This window comes from Bidens hawaiensis, unplaced genomic scaffold (genome assembly GCF_021521415.1).
Source record: "Bidens hawaiensis isolate Kalapana, Puna unplaced genomic scaffold, B.hawaiensis_p1.1 tig00002236_1, whole genome shotgun sequence".
In the NCBI taxonomy this organism is placed as follows: Eukaryota; Viridiplantae; Streptophyta; class Magnoliopsida; order Asterales; family Asteraceae; genus Bidens; species Bidens hawaiensis.
Genome location: NW_027491119.1, coordinates 952,499 through 967,503, shown reverse-complemented (window position 1 = coordinate 967,503; position 15,005 = coordinate 952,499). Strand labels below are relative to the sequence as shown.

General features: G+C 34.9%; 1 protein-coding gene across 1 annotated transcript; it reads left to right on the top strand.

The window, feature by feature from the left end:
• Nucleotides 1-334: 334 nt before the first annotated feature.
• On the top strand, nucleotides 335-5,702 carry LOC143610899 (uncharacterized). Its single transcript, XM_077085253.1, has 15 exons — nucleotides 335-347; nucleotides 1,479-1,668; nucleotides 1,743-1,805; nucleotides 3,097-3,152; nucleotides 3,232-3,312; nucleotides 3,421-3,494; nucleotides 4,103-4,185; nucleotides 4,265-4,371; nucleotides 4,472-4,614; nucleotides 4,683-4,730; nucleotides 4,798-4,850; nucleotides 4,978-5,062; nucleotides 5,155-5,221; nucleotides 5,329-5,445; nucleotides 5,578-5,702. The coding sequence occupies exons 1-15, from the start codon at nucleotides 335-337 to the stop codon at nucleotides 5,700-5,702; spliced, it is 1,305 nt and encodes a 434-aa protein (XP_076941368.1).
• The last annotated feature ends 9,303 nt before the right edge of the window (nucleotides 5,703-15,005 follow it).

Below are 15,005 nucleotides of genomic sequence, written 5' to 3'. Positions count from 1 at the left end.
GCACTTTGACAATTTCGTGTCAAATTATAAGCCAAACGGTTGGTTATGGTTTTGATCACTCTAAATCAAGACCAAACTGTTGAAAACTAAAACAGAACTGTTAGGGTGAGAGAAGGGAAGCGGCACGGGTGAGGGGATTGATACAGGACTACCGACTACCCATCTTTCTTTGTTGTTTGCTTATTTTACACTTGACACCACCGTCCTGCCTCGTAGCTCAAGTTCGTGTAATGGTGATTGGTAGACTGAACGACTTGTGATCTTCATACACCATCACCACCATGGTGACTGCCATAGTGGTCAATAGCGAGAATAGCGCTCGCTATAGTGTGCTATGAAGCTTACAGGTCTTTTCCCGATATTTGATTTTTGTCGCCTTAATAGTGTGATATAGCGCTAATTAGGGTTATTTCGAAATATCAAAAACCCTGGTTTTTAGGCATTGAAATCGATTAAACAGCTTTAAAGTCAACCACTTACACCGTGAAAACTCTATTTTGTGAATGAAGCCCCTATTTTTTTTCTTTTAAATGTCTAATACATTATCGCTAAACATCAAATGGCGACCGCTATTTCAACGCTATCGCTATGTAGCGTATAGGTAGGTTGTCGCATTTTACCGCTATTCGCTATTGACAACTATGTTGACTGTACAAGCTTATACGGCTCATATATGGCTAGACGGGGCCGTATAGCCCCCCATAAGGAGTGGACCGAAAAAAAAGCTTCTTGCACCCGATACGCATGAGGAGGGGACCAAGGCTCGGCTCTAACTTAATATTTTTTTTTCTTTAGCGTCGATGTCATAACGAACCGAACCAATATCAACTGAATTTGCAACGATTTTTTTTTGTCCGTCGATTCCAGCAAAATCACATCAGTTTTCAACTATAACGCGCATAATATTTTTTGTTTGTAGCTTTTCTTTTGTTTTAAATATATTAATTTGAGAATCAACACGCATTCATTCCTTTTGCTTTCGATACATTTGGGTCTCTTGCCCCTAATGCTGTTATGTTTATGAAAAAAGTTCAGCGGGCCGTACACAGTAACTTAACGAAGCCGAAGAAACGATAACTTTGTTTTCAGTATGATTGGTTTTGCTATTCAAAAGGGGGGTAGCGGCGCAGCTTATTGACCGCTTACTTGTCTTTCTATTGTAATCGGATCCTTTTATTTGTCAATAATAATTAACCTATTACCCCAACTAATTAATTTTTTGTACTTTGTTGTGGGCGCATTTATTTTTTTCTTTACTTTCATAACCGTAACCAAATATTGATCAAACTCGCATCGATTCGCCACCACATGTTTTTTTTTTATGATAATTATTTTGAATTTAAGCGTTATTCCACGTTGACGACCTTTTTCTTAGTTTATTCGCTTAGCCGTAAACCCATACCGATGGAATTCCCCTTGACTGACATTAACATTCCCTAGTTTTGGCGCTCTTAAATCAATCAATTCTAGTTACTGAGTTGACTCGGTGGAAATGGAGGAGGAGCAGCAAACGGAACAACCAACGGCGGATAACCAACCGGAATATTCTTCATATTATTCAAATCCGGCAGCAGTTCGTTTGGATGCTCCTCCTTACAAAACCTACCATTTTTACAAAAACTTTAGAGCCTCTTCTAACCCTAATAACTTCCTCAAAGGCGTCAAATGGTAGTAGTAAACTATTAATGTTACGTATTTTAAATTAATAATCTAATGATTATTATTGATTGTTGATGGTTTAGGTCACCGGATGGTTCGTGCTTTTTGACGAGCTCTGATGATAATACTCTCAGTGTATTCGCATTGTAAGTTGTTTATATAATTATAATTCTCACTGCTTTGATTGTTTCAAGTGCCCTGGTTAAATCAATTTCACCGAGCTGTGTTCGAGCTGGACGATGACTGAGCAAAGCTTTTTTTTAGCTCACGAGAGCTCGAGGTCACCTTGGGAGTCGTTTTGACTTTCGAGAGCTTGAGGTCGGCTCGTTTTGACTTGCGAGAGCTCGAGTTCGAGCTTGGCTCGTTTTGACTTACGAGAGCGCGAGTTTGAGCTAGGCTCGTTTTAACTTACGAGAGCTCGAGGTCGGCTCGGGAGTCGTTTTGACTTTAGAGAGCTTGAGGTTGGCTCATTTTGACTTGCGAGAGCTCGAGTTTGAGCTTGGCTCGTTTCGAGCTCTCTTTTTAAAGCCCGAGCCCAGGAGCCATTTTTCAAGCTCGAGTTTGGCTCGTTTTGACTTATGGCGTGGTTTCAGCTTATTTTTTAAAGCTCGAGCTTGCTTTGAGAGTCGTTTTAACAAGCTCGAGCTTGGCTTAGGCCTCGGCTGGTTTATTATTTAATATTTATTGATAAATTTAATAACATTTTTAATTATTTTCGTGAAACCTTAAACTAGCCTAAGCTCTAGTCGGGCTCATGTGCAATACCTCAAACGAGCCAAAGCTCAGGTCGAGCTCGGTTGTATCGTTGGAAATTAATATATACAAGTCCAAAAGAGCTAAAATTTAGAAGTACTCAAAGATCGTGCCTAAACGATCTTCCCATAAATGGCTTGAGCTCGGGCTCGATAACTAAGCGAGCTTTATTTGAGGCTCAGGCTTGGCTCGGCTCGTTTCAAGCTCGGCTCAGGAATCGTTTTTACAAGCTCGAGCTCGGCTAGGGCTTGGATCGTGTATTATTTATTAGTTAATCTATTATCATTATTTATTATATTCATATAGTCGAGAAACCTTAAACGAGCCTAAGCTCAAGTTGAGCTTGTGTAGTCATGTGCAATGCCTTAAACGAGCCAAAGCTTGGCTCAAGCTCTGTTGTATAGTGTGAAATTAATACATAGAAGTCCAAAAGAGCTAGAGTTCGAAATACACAAGGCTCGTTAAGGCTCGACGAGTCTAAATGATATTCCCATACAAGACTCGAGCTCAGGCTCAATAACTAAACGAGCTTTATTTGAGGCTTGGCCGCTTGGCTGCTTTTGAGCTTTTTTATTGATCTGATCTTGAGTATCTCTCGAGCAGTTCGACTCGTTTTCACCCCTAATTTTTACCCCATTGACCATGAGGTTTATACATTTGCAATCACTCTTTTATTCTTAACAGACCAGATTATGAAAACAGTGCAGATGAAAATAATTATTCTTCAGCTGCTACTGAAGGTTAGTTTATAATATATACATTTCATAATTACAGGAAATCTTTAGTATTTTATTTTCTCATCATACTTGTGATTTGCAGATTCATTTCCTGCAAACCTTGCTATAACCGAGGGAGAATCCATATATGATTACTGTTGGTACCCGTACATGTCTGCTTCAGGTGCATCTCTTTGATTGTAATCATTTTCCATTATCATTAGATTTTCTAGTTATTGTTAGCATGTAAATCAGAAGTTAACTGAAACAATGTATTATAATTGTATTGTAGATCCGGTGTCTTGTGTGTTTGCAACTACCACGCGGGACCATCCTATTCATCTCTGGGATACGAGCACGGGCCAGGTGCGTCATCATAATCTTTGAGTTAGGGGTGTAAACGAGCTGAGCCGAGTTCTGCTTGTGTAACTTGCAGAGATCTTGAGCTCAGCTTGTTTCGAGCTTTGTTTTAAAGCTCGAACTGGTTTCATGAGTAATTTTTGAAGTTTGAGTTTGTCTAATTTCTTATCTATTATTTATTATATATATGTGTGTGTGTGTATACATATATTTAAAAGATAATTTCTTAATAAAAAGTATATATTATTTAGGAAATTTTATCTAACTATATATATAATAATAACTACTAATTAAATACATATTAAATAAATTTACATAAATAATGGTTCGTTTAGGCTTGCGAGCCAGCTCGAGCTCGATTAGTGAAGCTGGAGCTCGATTAGTGAAACTCGAGCTCGGGCTTGTTTGTTAAGCAGGCTTATTTTTAGACTGAAGCTCATTTAAGCTCGGCTCGATTCAGATTTCTTTTCGAGCTTGCGAGGGGCTTGGCTCGTTTACACTTTGAGTGATTTAAATTTTCACCGACATGTTAGCAATATTATCTATACGTATGAAATGGTGGATAATTTTTGTGTTGCATGATTATTAACACTTAGCTCAAACTGGTATTGCAGCTACGATGCACGTATAGGGCATATGATAACATGGATGAAATAACTGCTGCATTTTCAATTGGTTTCAATCCTACAGGAACTAAGTAAGCTTCTACTTGCTGAAAATATTGTACAACATATTAGTTTAGAAAAATATTGATACTGAAAAATAATTTAATTCAGGATATTTGCCGGTTACAACAAATCCATCAGGATATTCGATATTCATCGTCCCGGTAGAGATTTTGAACAACATTCAACTCTTCAAGGAAATAAGGAAGGCCAATCTGGTTAGTTCTTGACTTATTGGTATACGCGTGTCTATTTTAATTAATTCTTCTAATGTTTTTAAAAGAAATTTAATTGCAATAATATATTCTTTGTGTCCAGGTATCATATCTTCAATTGCCTTTTCTCCAAGTCATACAGGGATGCTTGCTACAGGGTCATATAGTCAAACTACCGCAATACATAGGGAAGATAATATGGAACAATTGTATGTGTTACATGGTCAAGAAGGTGGGGTCACACATGTAAGTAAACAACTACAATTAGAAGTTTGCAGATAATCATTATTTAAAAATCACTAATATTGTTACAGGTTCAATTCTCCAAAGATGGGAATTACCTTTATACAGGGGGACGGAAGGTATAATTACTGTTTCTTCATTATAGTAATTAGTTAAATTCCTACTTATTATATGCTATTTATGTAGGATCCATATATATTATGCTGGGACATACGGAAGACTGTTGAAATAGTATACAAGTAGGTACCTTTTTCTCTTTAGCAATATTTGCAATTAGTTGTTTAATTCAGTTTATCATATTATGTTGATACTAGCACTTAAATGATTATATATTCAAGTCTGATGTTTTTCTTTGTTTAATATTAGATTATATAGGTCGACTGAGACGACCAATCAACGGATACAGTTTGACACTGAGCCCTACGGTCGACATCTTGGTACTGGTGGACAGGTATTTTTGTAAATTCTTCACTCATGACTAAACCGTAGTGTAATTCTGTAACACATTCCAGTAGATTAATTATTTTGGAAATGTGAATGCAGGATGGTTTGGTGCATATATATGATCTTCAAACAGGTCAATGGGTCTCGAGCTTTCAAGCTGCATCAGGTACTACTATTTCGCACTTCTTATAAATGCAATGCTTATTTTTTACTAAAAAAAGAGGCTTAACTAACACGTCTGTAATTTTAAATTATTATTTGCTTTGGGTGCAGATACGGTTAGTGGTTTCTCTTTCCATCCGTTTTTGCCAATGGCCGCCACTGCATCAGGACACCGAAGATTTGGAGCTCTTGATGACTCTGATGGTGATTTGAGTTTGACTTTATCCGGTATATTTTTCTAACCCTTTTACTGATTATGTCCACAAACGAAATTATAATATGATTAGGATTCATTAAACCTTTTATATACTTTTACAGTTTTTAACAATGTTCTTTATACCATTAATATATTTCATGCAGATGAAGAAAATTGTGCTTCGGTTTGGAGTTTCTCTGTTTACTCAGCTGAGGATTATGCTGCAAACACCGAGCATGTTGACTCCAAAAGTCAATTTGATCAAGAAAACTCGTTCGTAGACTCTTGACCTAAATGTCAATTTTTTCGCATTAGCAATCCATATTTTGGAATATCGCAAGTTTTGTAGAAACAATGTACATTGAAGATGGTATTGTTGGAGAATGGTTTTTATTATTCATGCTTAAGATTATGATATGTTTTCAGCTTTCGTTAATTGAACCTTTTAATCATTTTGTTTTAATTATCGCCACACTGAAACTGCATGAGGTTACGTTTTAGATGTCTCGTTATGTTTGGCGTAAATGATTATATTGTTAGACGTAATTTCCGTTGAGCTGACTCATCGAGCCTATGATGGGTTGGTGTCTTGTTTATCAAGTTGAACACGTGACTTGGTTTACATGGAATAGAGTACTTGGTGAACAAGTCGAGCAAATGATTTGGACAACAAGGAATTTATTTATTAATTATTATTTAGATTTGTTTTTACCAATTAGCATTCGAATATGATTATAGTATTTGTATTCTAGTCTAGTTGGGTTTTCTAATCTAAATTATTATATATACCCGAGCTTGTGGGTTATATCATTATGAACAATTAGAGATTGTGTATTGTAATTTTCGAGCTAATGAGAATTATGATATCGAGCTTATGATCTAAATACCGTTTGTGTTTTTCGGTTCTGGTTACCAAACTTCATATATTATATCACGAAAAATCAAACTACATGTGTACCAAATAGCAACTCTTTCGCTGTTCTTCAAATGCCTCTTCATTATTCTCAAATTTTCTTGTTATCGTTGGCATGTAAATCGGCATTGAACTGGACATATGTATTCTCATTGTATTGTATATCCGGTCGCTTGTGTGTTTGCAAAGACCTCGTGGGATGATACAAGGGGCCCATCATAATCGTTGATGGATTTAAATTTTTTTAATGTCGCTAAATGAACGATACAAGTGTTTTTTACATCTAGAAATCTTACTATGTCACACTCCTCCACCGTTGTGCCACCACAAGAGCAAAACTCTCTATCGTAACACACGGTGGGACGAAAACCTGGGTGGATTCAGGATTTAAACTGACAACCTTTGCATAAGGCCTAGCTCAAATCCTTCATTGTCAACATCCACTCAAAGTGACACAAGTGAGAATCGAACTTGAGTCTCCATTTGAAAATCCAAACCTCCTACCACTAGGCCACAAGTGAGAACGCATGTCTATTCTAAATACCTTGTACTATGATTACTTGTAAATTGAATTACCTTTGTTACATTTCTTTTATTTTTTCTTAGTATTATTCTCAATTTCTCATGTCAATGTTCATTACTTGTTGAATTTGTCTATAACCAGTGTTTTTCCCGTCGCGTTCGGATTGGTAAAAAAACCCAAGCGTCAACGTGGTAAGTCAACGCGAATTTGGTCAGTTTCGTTTACGAGCGTTATTGTATCGGAACTAAGACAAAAAATAAAACAAAGAATCATAAAAATTGGGGTGGACCAATGACGCAGCATCGGTCAATAAAACTCGATCACAGGTAAATACCGACCGTATCGATCCTAGGCGGTGAGTCTACGTGAATTTAGTCAGTTTTTGTCATGTTCATTACGGTACCGGAACTAAAAAGAAAAAAAAATCAGCATTCGGTCGGTTTCGTTACGATACTGGATCGGTAAAGAGGAGAAATCTTTGTACAGAGATTGGATTTTTATTTTCACAAAGTGTCATGTAACCTTCAAATCAAATTCCAAACTTTCCTTGCAAGTAAATATAAAAATCAAAAAACAATTAAATATTGCTTTTGATTTTTATATCTATAGCATTCTTCTTCTTCTTCTTACTGCAAAGAGATAGTAAATAGTGTAACTATAACTCACATAAATCTTCTTGTTGTTGTACGGACGTTGTTTTTTAAATTGTAACAGAAACTCTGTACTTATTTGTAAATAGCTAAAAACTTATGTGCTTCACCTTTTTTCCTTGTTTTTAGTTGGCATTTTGCAAAGCCATCTCGAAGATCTCGGGTGTCTCACACGTTTACCAAAATTATGGGACCTTACATATAAATTTTATTTCAAACATTGATGTTAATTATGATAAAAATAAACAAAATACTATTGTTTGCTTAAAATTTAGACTCTAAATCATGAATCACTCATATATTTAATAAACAATTGGACTTGAGTTAATTAGAATTTAAAAATGGGCCTAACCTCTTATTGTTTCAATATACAGTATATACATTTATGATTTATATAACTTTTAAAAAGGTTTTGGGCCCCTCTACTAAAAACAAGCCCTAGGAGAGTAGGAGGACAGTCCAGCCTTTTATACAGGTGGACATCTTTTTCAAAATTTTAGGAACAATTTTTATTTCATCCCTTCTATGGGACAACGGAAATAAAAGATTTGTATTAAGCTACATATTTTTAGAATACATTTCAAATAAATTCAAAGAAAATATATTAAAGATGATAAAAGATACATAAGAAATTATTCTTCATATTTCTCATATCTTTCAATTTTATTGCATAATCCAAAATAAAAATAAAAGATCCTAAAATATTTTCTCCTACGCTTAACATTTTTTTATTATAAGCCGGTATTCACACGCATGAATGAAAAAATCACATGATAGGTGTATATAGCATAGCTACTAACTATATTCAATGGTCGAATACTCAACATGGGAATATCTAAGTGTCTAAAGAGCAACTGTTTAGGGATGTTTTCGGATACATGTGAATGTGTTTATTGAATTTTTTATTATATATTCAAACTTAATCAATATGAATATAGGGAAAAGTTAAAATACAAGGGTGACAAAAATGAGAAGGATGATAAGGATTTGTAACCATACAAAAAACCTCTCAAAAGAATTTCAAAAAATTAATAAAAAAATCATAATTCGAAATATAAAAAAAAATAAAAAAGTCTCCCTCGCCATTCTCGTTCAAAAAAAAAACACTCCGAAAAGACACAATGCAGAGAGAAAAGACACAATGACGAAAATGAACAAAATGCACAATTATAAATAAAAAAAACACAATAAATCGCAAAATATAACACAATGTTGAGTAATATAACACAATATCAAGAAAATAAGACACAATATCAAGGAAAAAAGATACAATCAATGACGAAAATAAACAAAAAGACACAATGGTTTTTTTCACTCAACATTGTGTCTTTTTTGAGTTTTTTTTTAAGAACGAGGAAGACGGTGGAAACATTTTTTGTGTTTTTACTTTTTTTGTTTTTTTATTAAATTTTGATTTATGATTATTTATTTATTTATTTTTAATTTTTTTAAAGGGTTTTTTTGTGTGACTATAAATCCTTCTTATTTTTGTCTTCTTTTATGGAATAACTTTACCCTGTGAATATATTATGCTTTGGTATTCGAATAAATGGCCAGATTGTGTTTTGCACTTTAAAAAAGTATTATTATGATCGGTCATGATTAAATCGATGTAAAGTTTACGACCCATCGTTCTAAGAAAATCCTGTTACTTTAGGATATTGGGGATTTGGGCCTTTCTTTAACGGGTTTAGCCCAGCTATTTGTCATACATTGGGCTCTAAATCCGGGCTTAAACAACCTTTAAGTATTTCACAATTTGGCCCATCAAGAGATGATCCAAGTTACATAGGGCTTCGTATAGTTAGTGAAAAATATATATACAATATTAATTTAACATATAGTTAAGTTTCATGGCATTGTTAGGGACAACCTAAAGAGCGTCTAGACCATACTATCTACATTCCCTTAGTTTCCACAAGAGAATGAGAAAGAAGATCAAACAAGCACTCGGTATCATGTCGTCTAACTCCGAAACTGAATCCAAATCCGAAGCGAAACCTAAATCTAAATCTAAACCGGTACATATTTTAACAACTATTGTCTTTCTCATTACTTATTTCTCGTTATTATCAAAATCGATATAATTAATTTGCAGATTGTTACGGAAAGGGAAAAACTAAGAAAAAGAAGAAGCATAAGTCTTGTAAGTCATGTTGTTGCAAGCATCGGAGCCATGATGTGACATTTGAGCCAAAACAAGGTACACCTCAGTACGTATTTACCGATTAAGCAAATAAACGTCTTTTGCGTAACAAACGAACGATTAATCGAACTGGTCGGGTTATGACCCAGATATCTCGGGGGGCCATCTATAAGTGATATACGATCTATACAAGCTAAAATATTAGTAATATGGCCTTAGTTCTATAGCAAACAAGTTAAACGAAAATATGCTCGTTTAACTACACGCTATAGATTTAAACGCGAAAGATAGTTACAAACCAAGCATTGTGTCATCCGTTAAGCCGAAAAAGACTTACCAAACACTTATTTGAAATGTTTTAAGCGATCCGTGAAAATATTTTTGATTTTTACAAACATATAGTATGTTTTTATAATTTTACACAAAACTAGCCGAAAAACACTCGTTTTCGCGCTATTTAACGCACCCGATAAGTTTTTCGCGCCAAAAACCGAACCCGAACTAAATTTGAACCAGGATTTTCGTATTTGGGCTTGAGAAACCAGATTATTGGGCCAAAACAGCCCAACATGGGCCCATAAGGGCTTCCGATCGGACCAGCCACACTCCACCCCCATTTTTTATAAAACTTATTCCACAAGCTTGATTATTCATTTTAGTTGATAAGAAGTTGAGGTCCAAGTAGCTCTAAACCTGATTTTCCAGAATCCTTCAAACCCTAAGGTAAGGAGCTTAAATAAGTAACTTTTGTACTTGTTTAACCTTGATTAATACCATAAAAACATGTCTTGATTACTAAAAATCATTCCTAACCATGTAAAAATCCCAAAAATGGTCCATAAACATGTTTTGATCATACACATGGTAAAGAACCTGTTTTGATAGTTTTTTTGGCCATAAACACGGATTAAAGGGTTGAAACGGCGTTTTTAGGGTTCAAAAGTTCGTTTTTGTGCACTAGCCGAAACCCTAAGTTAAAGGGCTGTTTTATTGATGAAACCTGCTTGGTTTGTGATATAGGACTTGTATCTAGCTTGCATAGAAGCACAAGAACCTGAAAACTTGATCAGAAGGGCGAAAACGAACCAAAACCACTAAGGTAATGCCGAAACACTCGCTTACGGGCTGTTTAGGTTAAGGTCATGATGTGCATATTATTAGGCTCTGAAATTTTTCAGGGACATCAGGGACCAGGTCATTGAGTCCTTTTTCAAATTTGGTAATTTTTCGACCATTCGAGAATATTTGGCGAATTTATTACCGAATTGGGACGTTTATTTGGGAAAAATAGCTAAAATAATTCAAAAATTATGAAATTTTTCTGGGAATTCAAATTTGATGTATTTTGATCTCATATGAAATTTTGGGATCATTTGGAGAAGTCTAAAGGTGTTTTGTGTATAGGCGTTCGTGTGAATTTTTATAGCCGAATTTGGGTCGAAAAGAATATCGCACGAGCTTTTTACATTCTGGAATTGATACAGGTTGATTTGGGACATGATTTAAGCATTCAGGAATTTTTGTGGAATTTTTGGAAATTGTTTGGGGTAAACGGACGATTTTCAGGCGAAATATAGCTGATAAAATGAGTTTTTATAAACTAATAAATCAGTAAATAATTCCATAAATATTTTTTATAAAAATCTACATATTTTAATTGATAAGTGGCTAAATTTTCATAATTTAATTATTAACGGTTAATTAGTTATGTTAATTTGAATATTAAACAAATTCTGTTTTTATAAAAACCGGCAAGTTCGCGATTAACGAACCTGCGGGAATATCAAAACACCAAGAGTATCAAAAATCATATCTTTGGACTAATTAAGTAAAAACGAACTTTTCTATGAGAAACCTGGACAATCCGGGTGGATTGTGCGCATTTCTTCTCAAATCAAACTGAATAAACGGAAACGGGCCCCGTGGCTAATCCGGGACCCCAGTATGTGATCATTCTTTATAACTTAATCATTTTATTAACCAATACATTTACCCAAGCTTATTTTCCCATAACTGTTTTCTGAACGCGTAAACGAACAACTTGGCCAGCTGGGAAAACGGGAATCTGAGCCAAGTTCGGTTTTAAGTATTAGACATTGAACAACATCACAACCTAAGCCTATTGCTACTTTTTGGGCGTTCCAGCTACACCCAGATTAGTTATATAGCCCAGTTTAGTATTGAGATTATAATAATATTAAAATATTAATATTATTATAATATTGATTATAGGAACTACTTATAGTGGACCGAATAAACCACGAGCTGATACAGTACTGATTATCTACTAAACCGTGAGTTTCATGACCCCACTCTTTAAACAGTTTTACGAACTTTTGGGGTGAAAAGCATGTTTGATTACATATACATACATGAAACATGTGTTGATGTGATTTATCTAAGTGCTAACACACGAAAGTCCCCACTAACACAGTGATTAACTTCGAGCCGGTGGCTTGTGAATAGTACTATTGGTTTGACAAACCCAAACGGAGCCGGCATGTATTGCTGAGACTATATCCCGTTTGCACATGACCATAATTATACAACACACTATGTAGTGTTAGACATAGCTACTTGGGGCATGTTGTGGGCGGAAAGGGGCCACAGTGGTTGATTGAGCGTGGGAAATGGATGCACGCAGCACATACAGTCAAGGCTTCACTGTATCTTAGCATAATTATATATTTACATACATACATACTTATTTCATGATTACAAGTGTCAACTCGTGAATACTCATTACTGTTTTCTCGAGACTCGTAAAACTCACCAACTCTAGTAGTTGACCTGTTTTAAACTGCTTTTCAGGTGTACCTAAATCGGAATGATTTGGTGATCTGTTACTTGCTTGAGGTGTGTGGTTGATGCTATGTGAATAGAAGCAAGGGCGTTAGTAGTAAGAACGTATAGTTAACGAACTAGTTTTTTTTGTATCACCTAGACTGTAAAACAATGATAGAACAAAGAAATGTAATATATTGTAAATTAGTTTGTAATGTTTCTTTATAAATAATGTGTTGATACCAGAGGTGTCTGTTACATTCCCGTTTTATGCTTCCGCATTGTGCTAGACGGGGTGTGACACATGAAAAGGACCATCATAAAGCAGAAGCTTACGTGAAGCCTAGAGTTAATAAAAGTGTATGTTGTAACATATTCTGTACGTGAAGCCTGGAGTTAATAAAAGCGTATGTCGTAACATATTCTGTAAGGATCATTATGAGAAACCGCTCATCATGCTAACGCCAGTAGACAAGATGCAACGACCACCGTTGTTTCCACCACCTTTTTATCACCAACAAAGGTTTATAGGACCGCCGCCACATCCGTTTTATCCTCCACCACCGCCGCAGTTTTATCCATACCGTGATGGGATGCCACCTTATGGTTATCTTCCATGGGGTGGATATAAAGGTTGATGTTTGTTTAACAGTTTTATGTTGAATTAAGGATATATATGAAATAACAATATAACAGTTATTTTTGTTTGGTTTTTGTTTTGTTTAAACTTTTAGATCTTGGCATCTTCTTTATATTTATTTATTTTTCTTATTTGAGTATGAAATAAGCTTAAAATCTTTAGATCTATAAAAGAGAAATATAAAGACAACTTTCTTCTAAAAGTCTAATAAATACTGAAAAAAAAAGTCTTTAATGACATGCGCACCATGACACGTGAAAATGTATGACGCGCAAAAGCGTGCATCATAAAAAAAAAGTAGTAAAATTCCCCTGCGCGTTGCGGCGGGAATTCTGTGTGTTATTGGTGTGGTACATATATATTTGTCCCTCGTTAGTTGCGGAGGAGGCGCATATTTATTATTATTAGATTAGCAAGGAAGCTGAAATTAACAATTATAAAAGTTATGTGGTCGAGTACTACAATTCTGCACTATAGCATATCTCAGCTATGTACAGACAACAAAGGTCAACATCAAGCAACCTGACTCTTGCTCCACCCAAAGTTTACAACGAAAAAAAAATGACAACACAAATATGCAGAAGATTGGTTTAGTTCATTAGAGATTAAAAGTTCACTTGATGAATTTAGAACAATAGGGATTACAAATTAACAGCTGACTATAACAATGGAATAGAATCTATATCTAAAATATCTGGTTCTGATTCTCTAATCTTAACCACTACAACGAAGGCCTTTCAAATAAAAATAAGGTATTACACAGCAACAACATACTCAAATGCATTCTAGAGCAACATGAGAGTATTAGTAGTTTAGTGCATCAAGTGATCATAACTAAATTACACGCTAATTTAAAGCATAAAAATAAACATGATTAGGGAAGTTTGTGAAGCAATGACAATTGTTTATCCCAACAAATACCACAAATGTAATTTTGCAGGCGCTAAATTCAAGTTACATAGATACAGCAGAACTATAACAGAATCGAATACATACATGCGTAAACGTGAAGGTAACGGCAATAGTCCTACAATAAAAGAAAAAAATGCATCACGAAAGAGGAAAAAGATCGAATATAAACGTCAACACAAATAGATAAGAAAACAGAAGAAATGAAAAGGCTCTAAACTAATCGGAAATTAGCTGAAGCTTCATAAATTGAAGAAGAAACAAACATCAGATGATGCTTCATCGTTAACAAAGAAAACAGAAGAAGGAAACCACGTGTTAGCTGAAAATCAAACCAGCAAGTTGTACCATACGCTATGCAATTTGTACCAAAAATGAATAGTGCTTGCCTTTTTGTGTCTGCCACCGACATTGCCTATTAATATATATATATATATATATATATATATATAACTAGTGATTTACCCGTGGAGTTGCATACGATTAAGTAGCATTTGAAGACAATTGGATCAAAACCACAAATCAAGAACAAGAGAAAACAAAACAGACAGCCCGATTCTTATTGCTTGAAAGAAAGCAAACAAAAGTATTTTTGTGTTTGTGTTGATTACAATGCTGCAGGACTGCCCCTTTTATATTAGGTAGGCTAGGTAACTAAGAAAGGAAATTTGCTAAAAATAAGACACAAAATATTCAGCCATAAAGACTAAATAATAACAGAACCTAATCTTGCTCCTAGGATCACTCCTCCTAGAATTACTCTTTATTGACCCATGATTTATTCAATTTATTCTTTTTATTCAAGATTAACTAACAATCTCCCCTTTAATCTTGAATAATCTTCATTCCCAACAGCTCTTTCATTTCAGCAAATTGTTGCCTTGGCAAAGCTTTTGTAAGAATGTCTGCCTTCTGCAACTTCCCACTGATGTGTTCAACCTTTATCTCCTCTTTCTCAATGCACTCCCGTATGAAATGGTAGCGCGTGTTAATGTGTTTGCTCCTTCCGTAAAACACCGGATTCTTC

Coding starts and splice junctions, on each gene's coding strand:
- LOC143610899 (XM_077085253.1), top strand. Junction 1,806..3,096: donor ACTCTCAGTGTATTCGCATT/GTAAGTTGTTTA, acceptor TATTCTTAACAG/ACCAGATTATGAAAACAGTG. Junction 4,615..4,682: donor AAGAAGGTGGGGTCACACAT/GTAAGTAAACAA, acceptor ATATTGTTACAG/GTTCAATTCTCCAAAGATGG.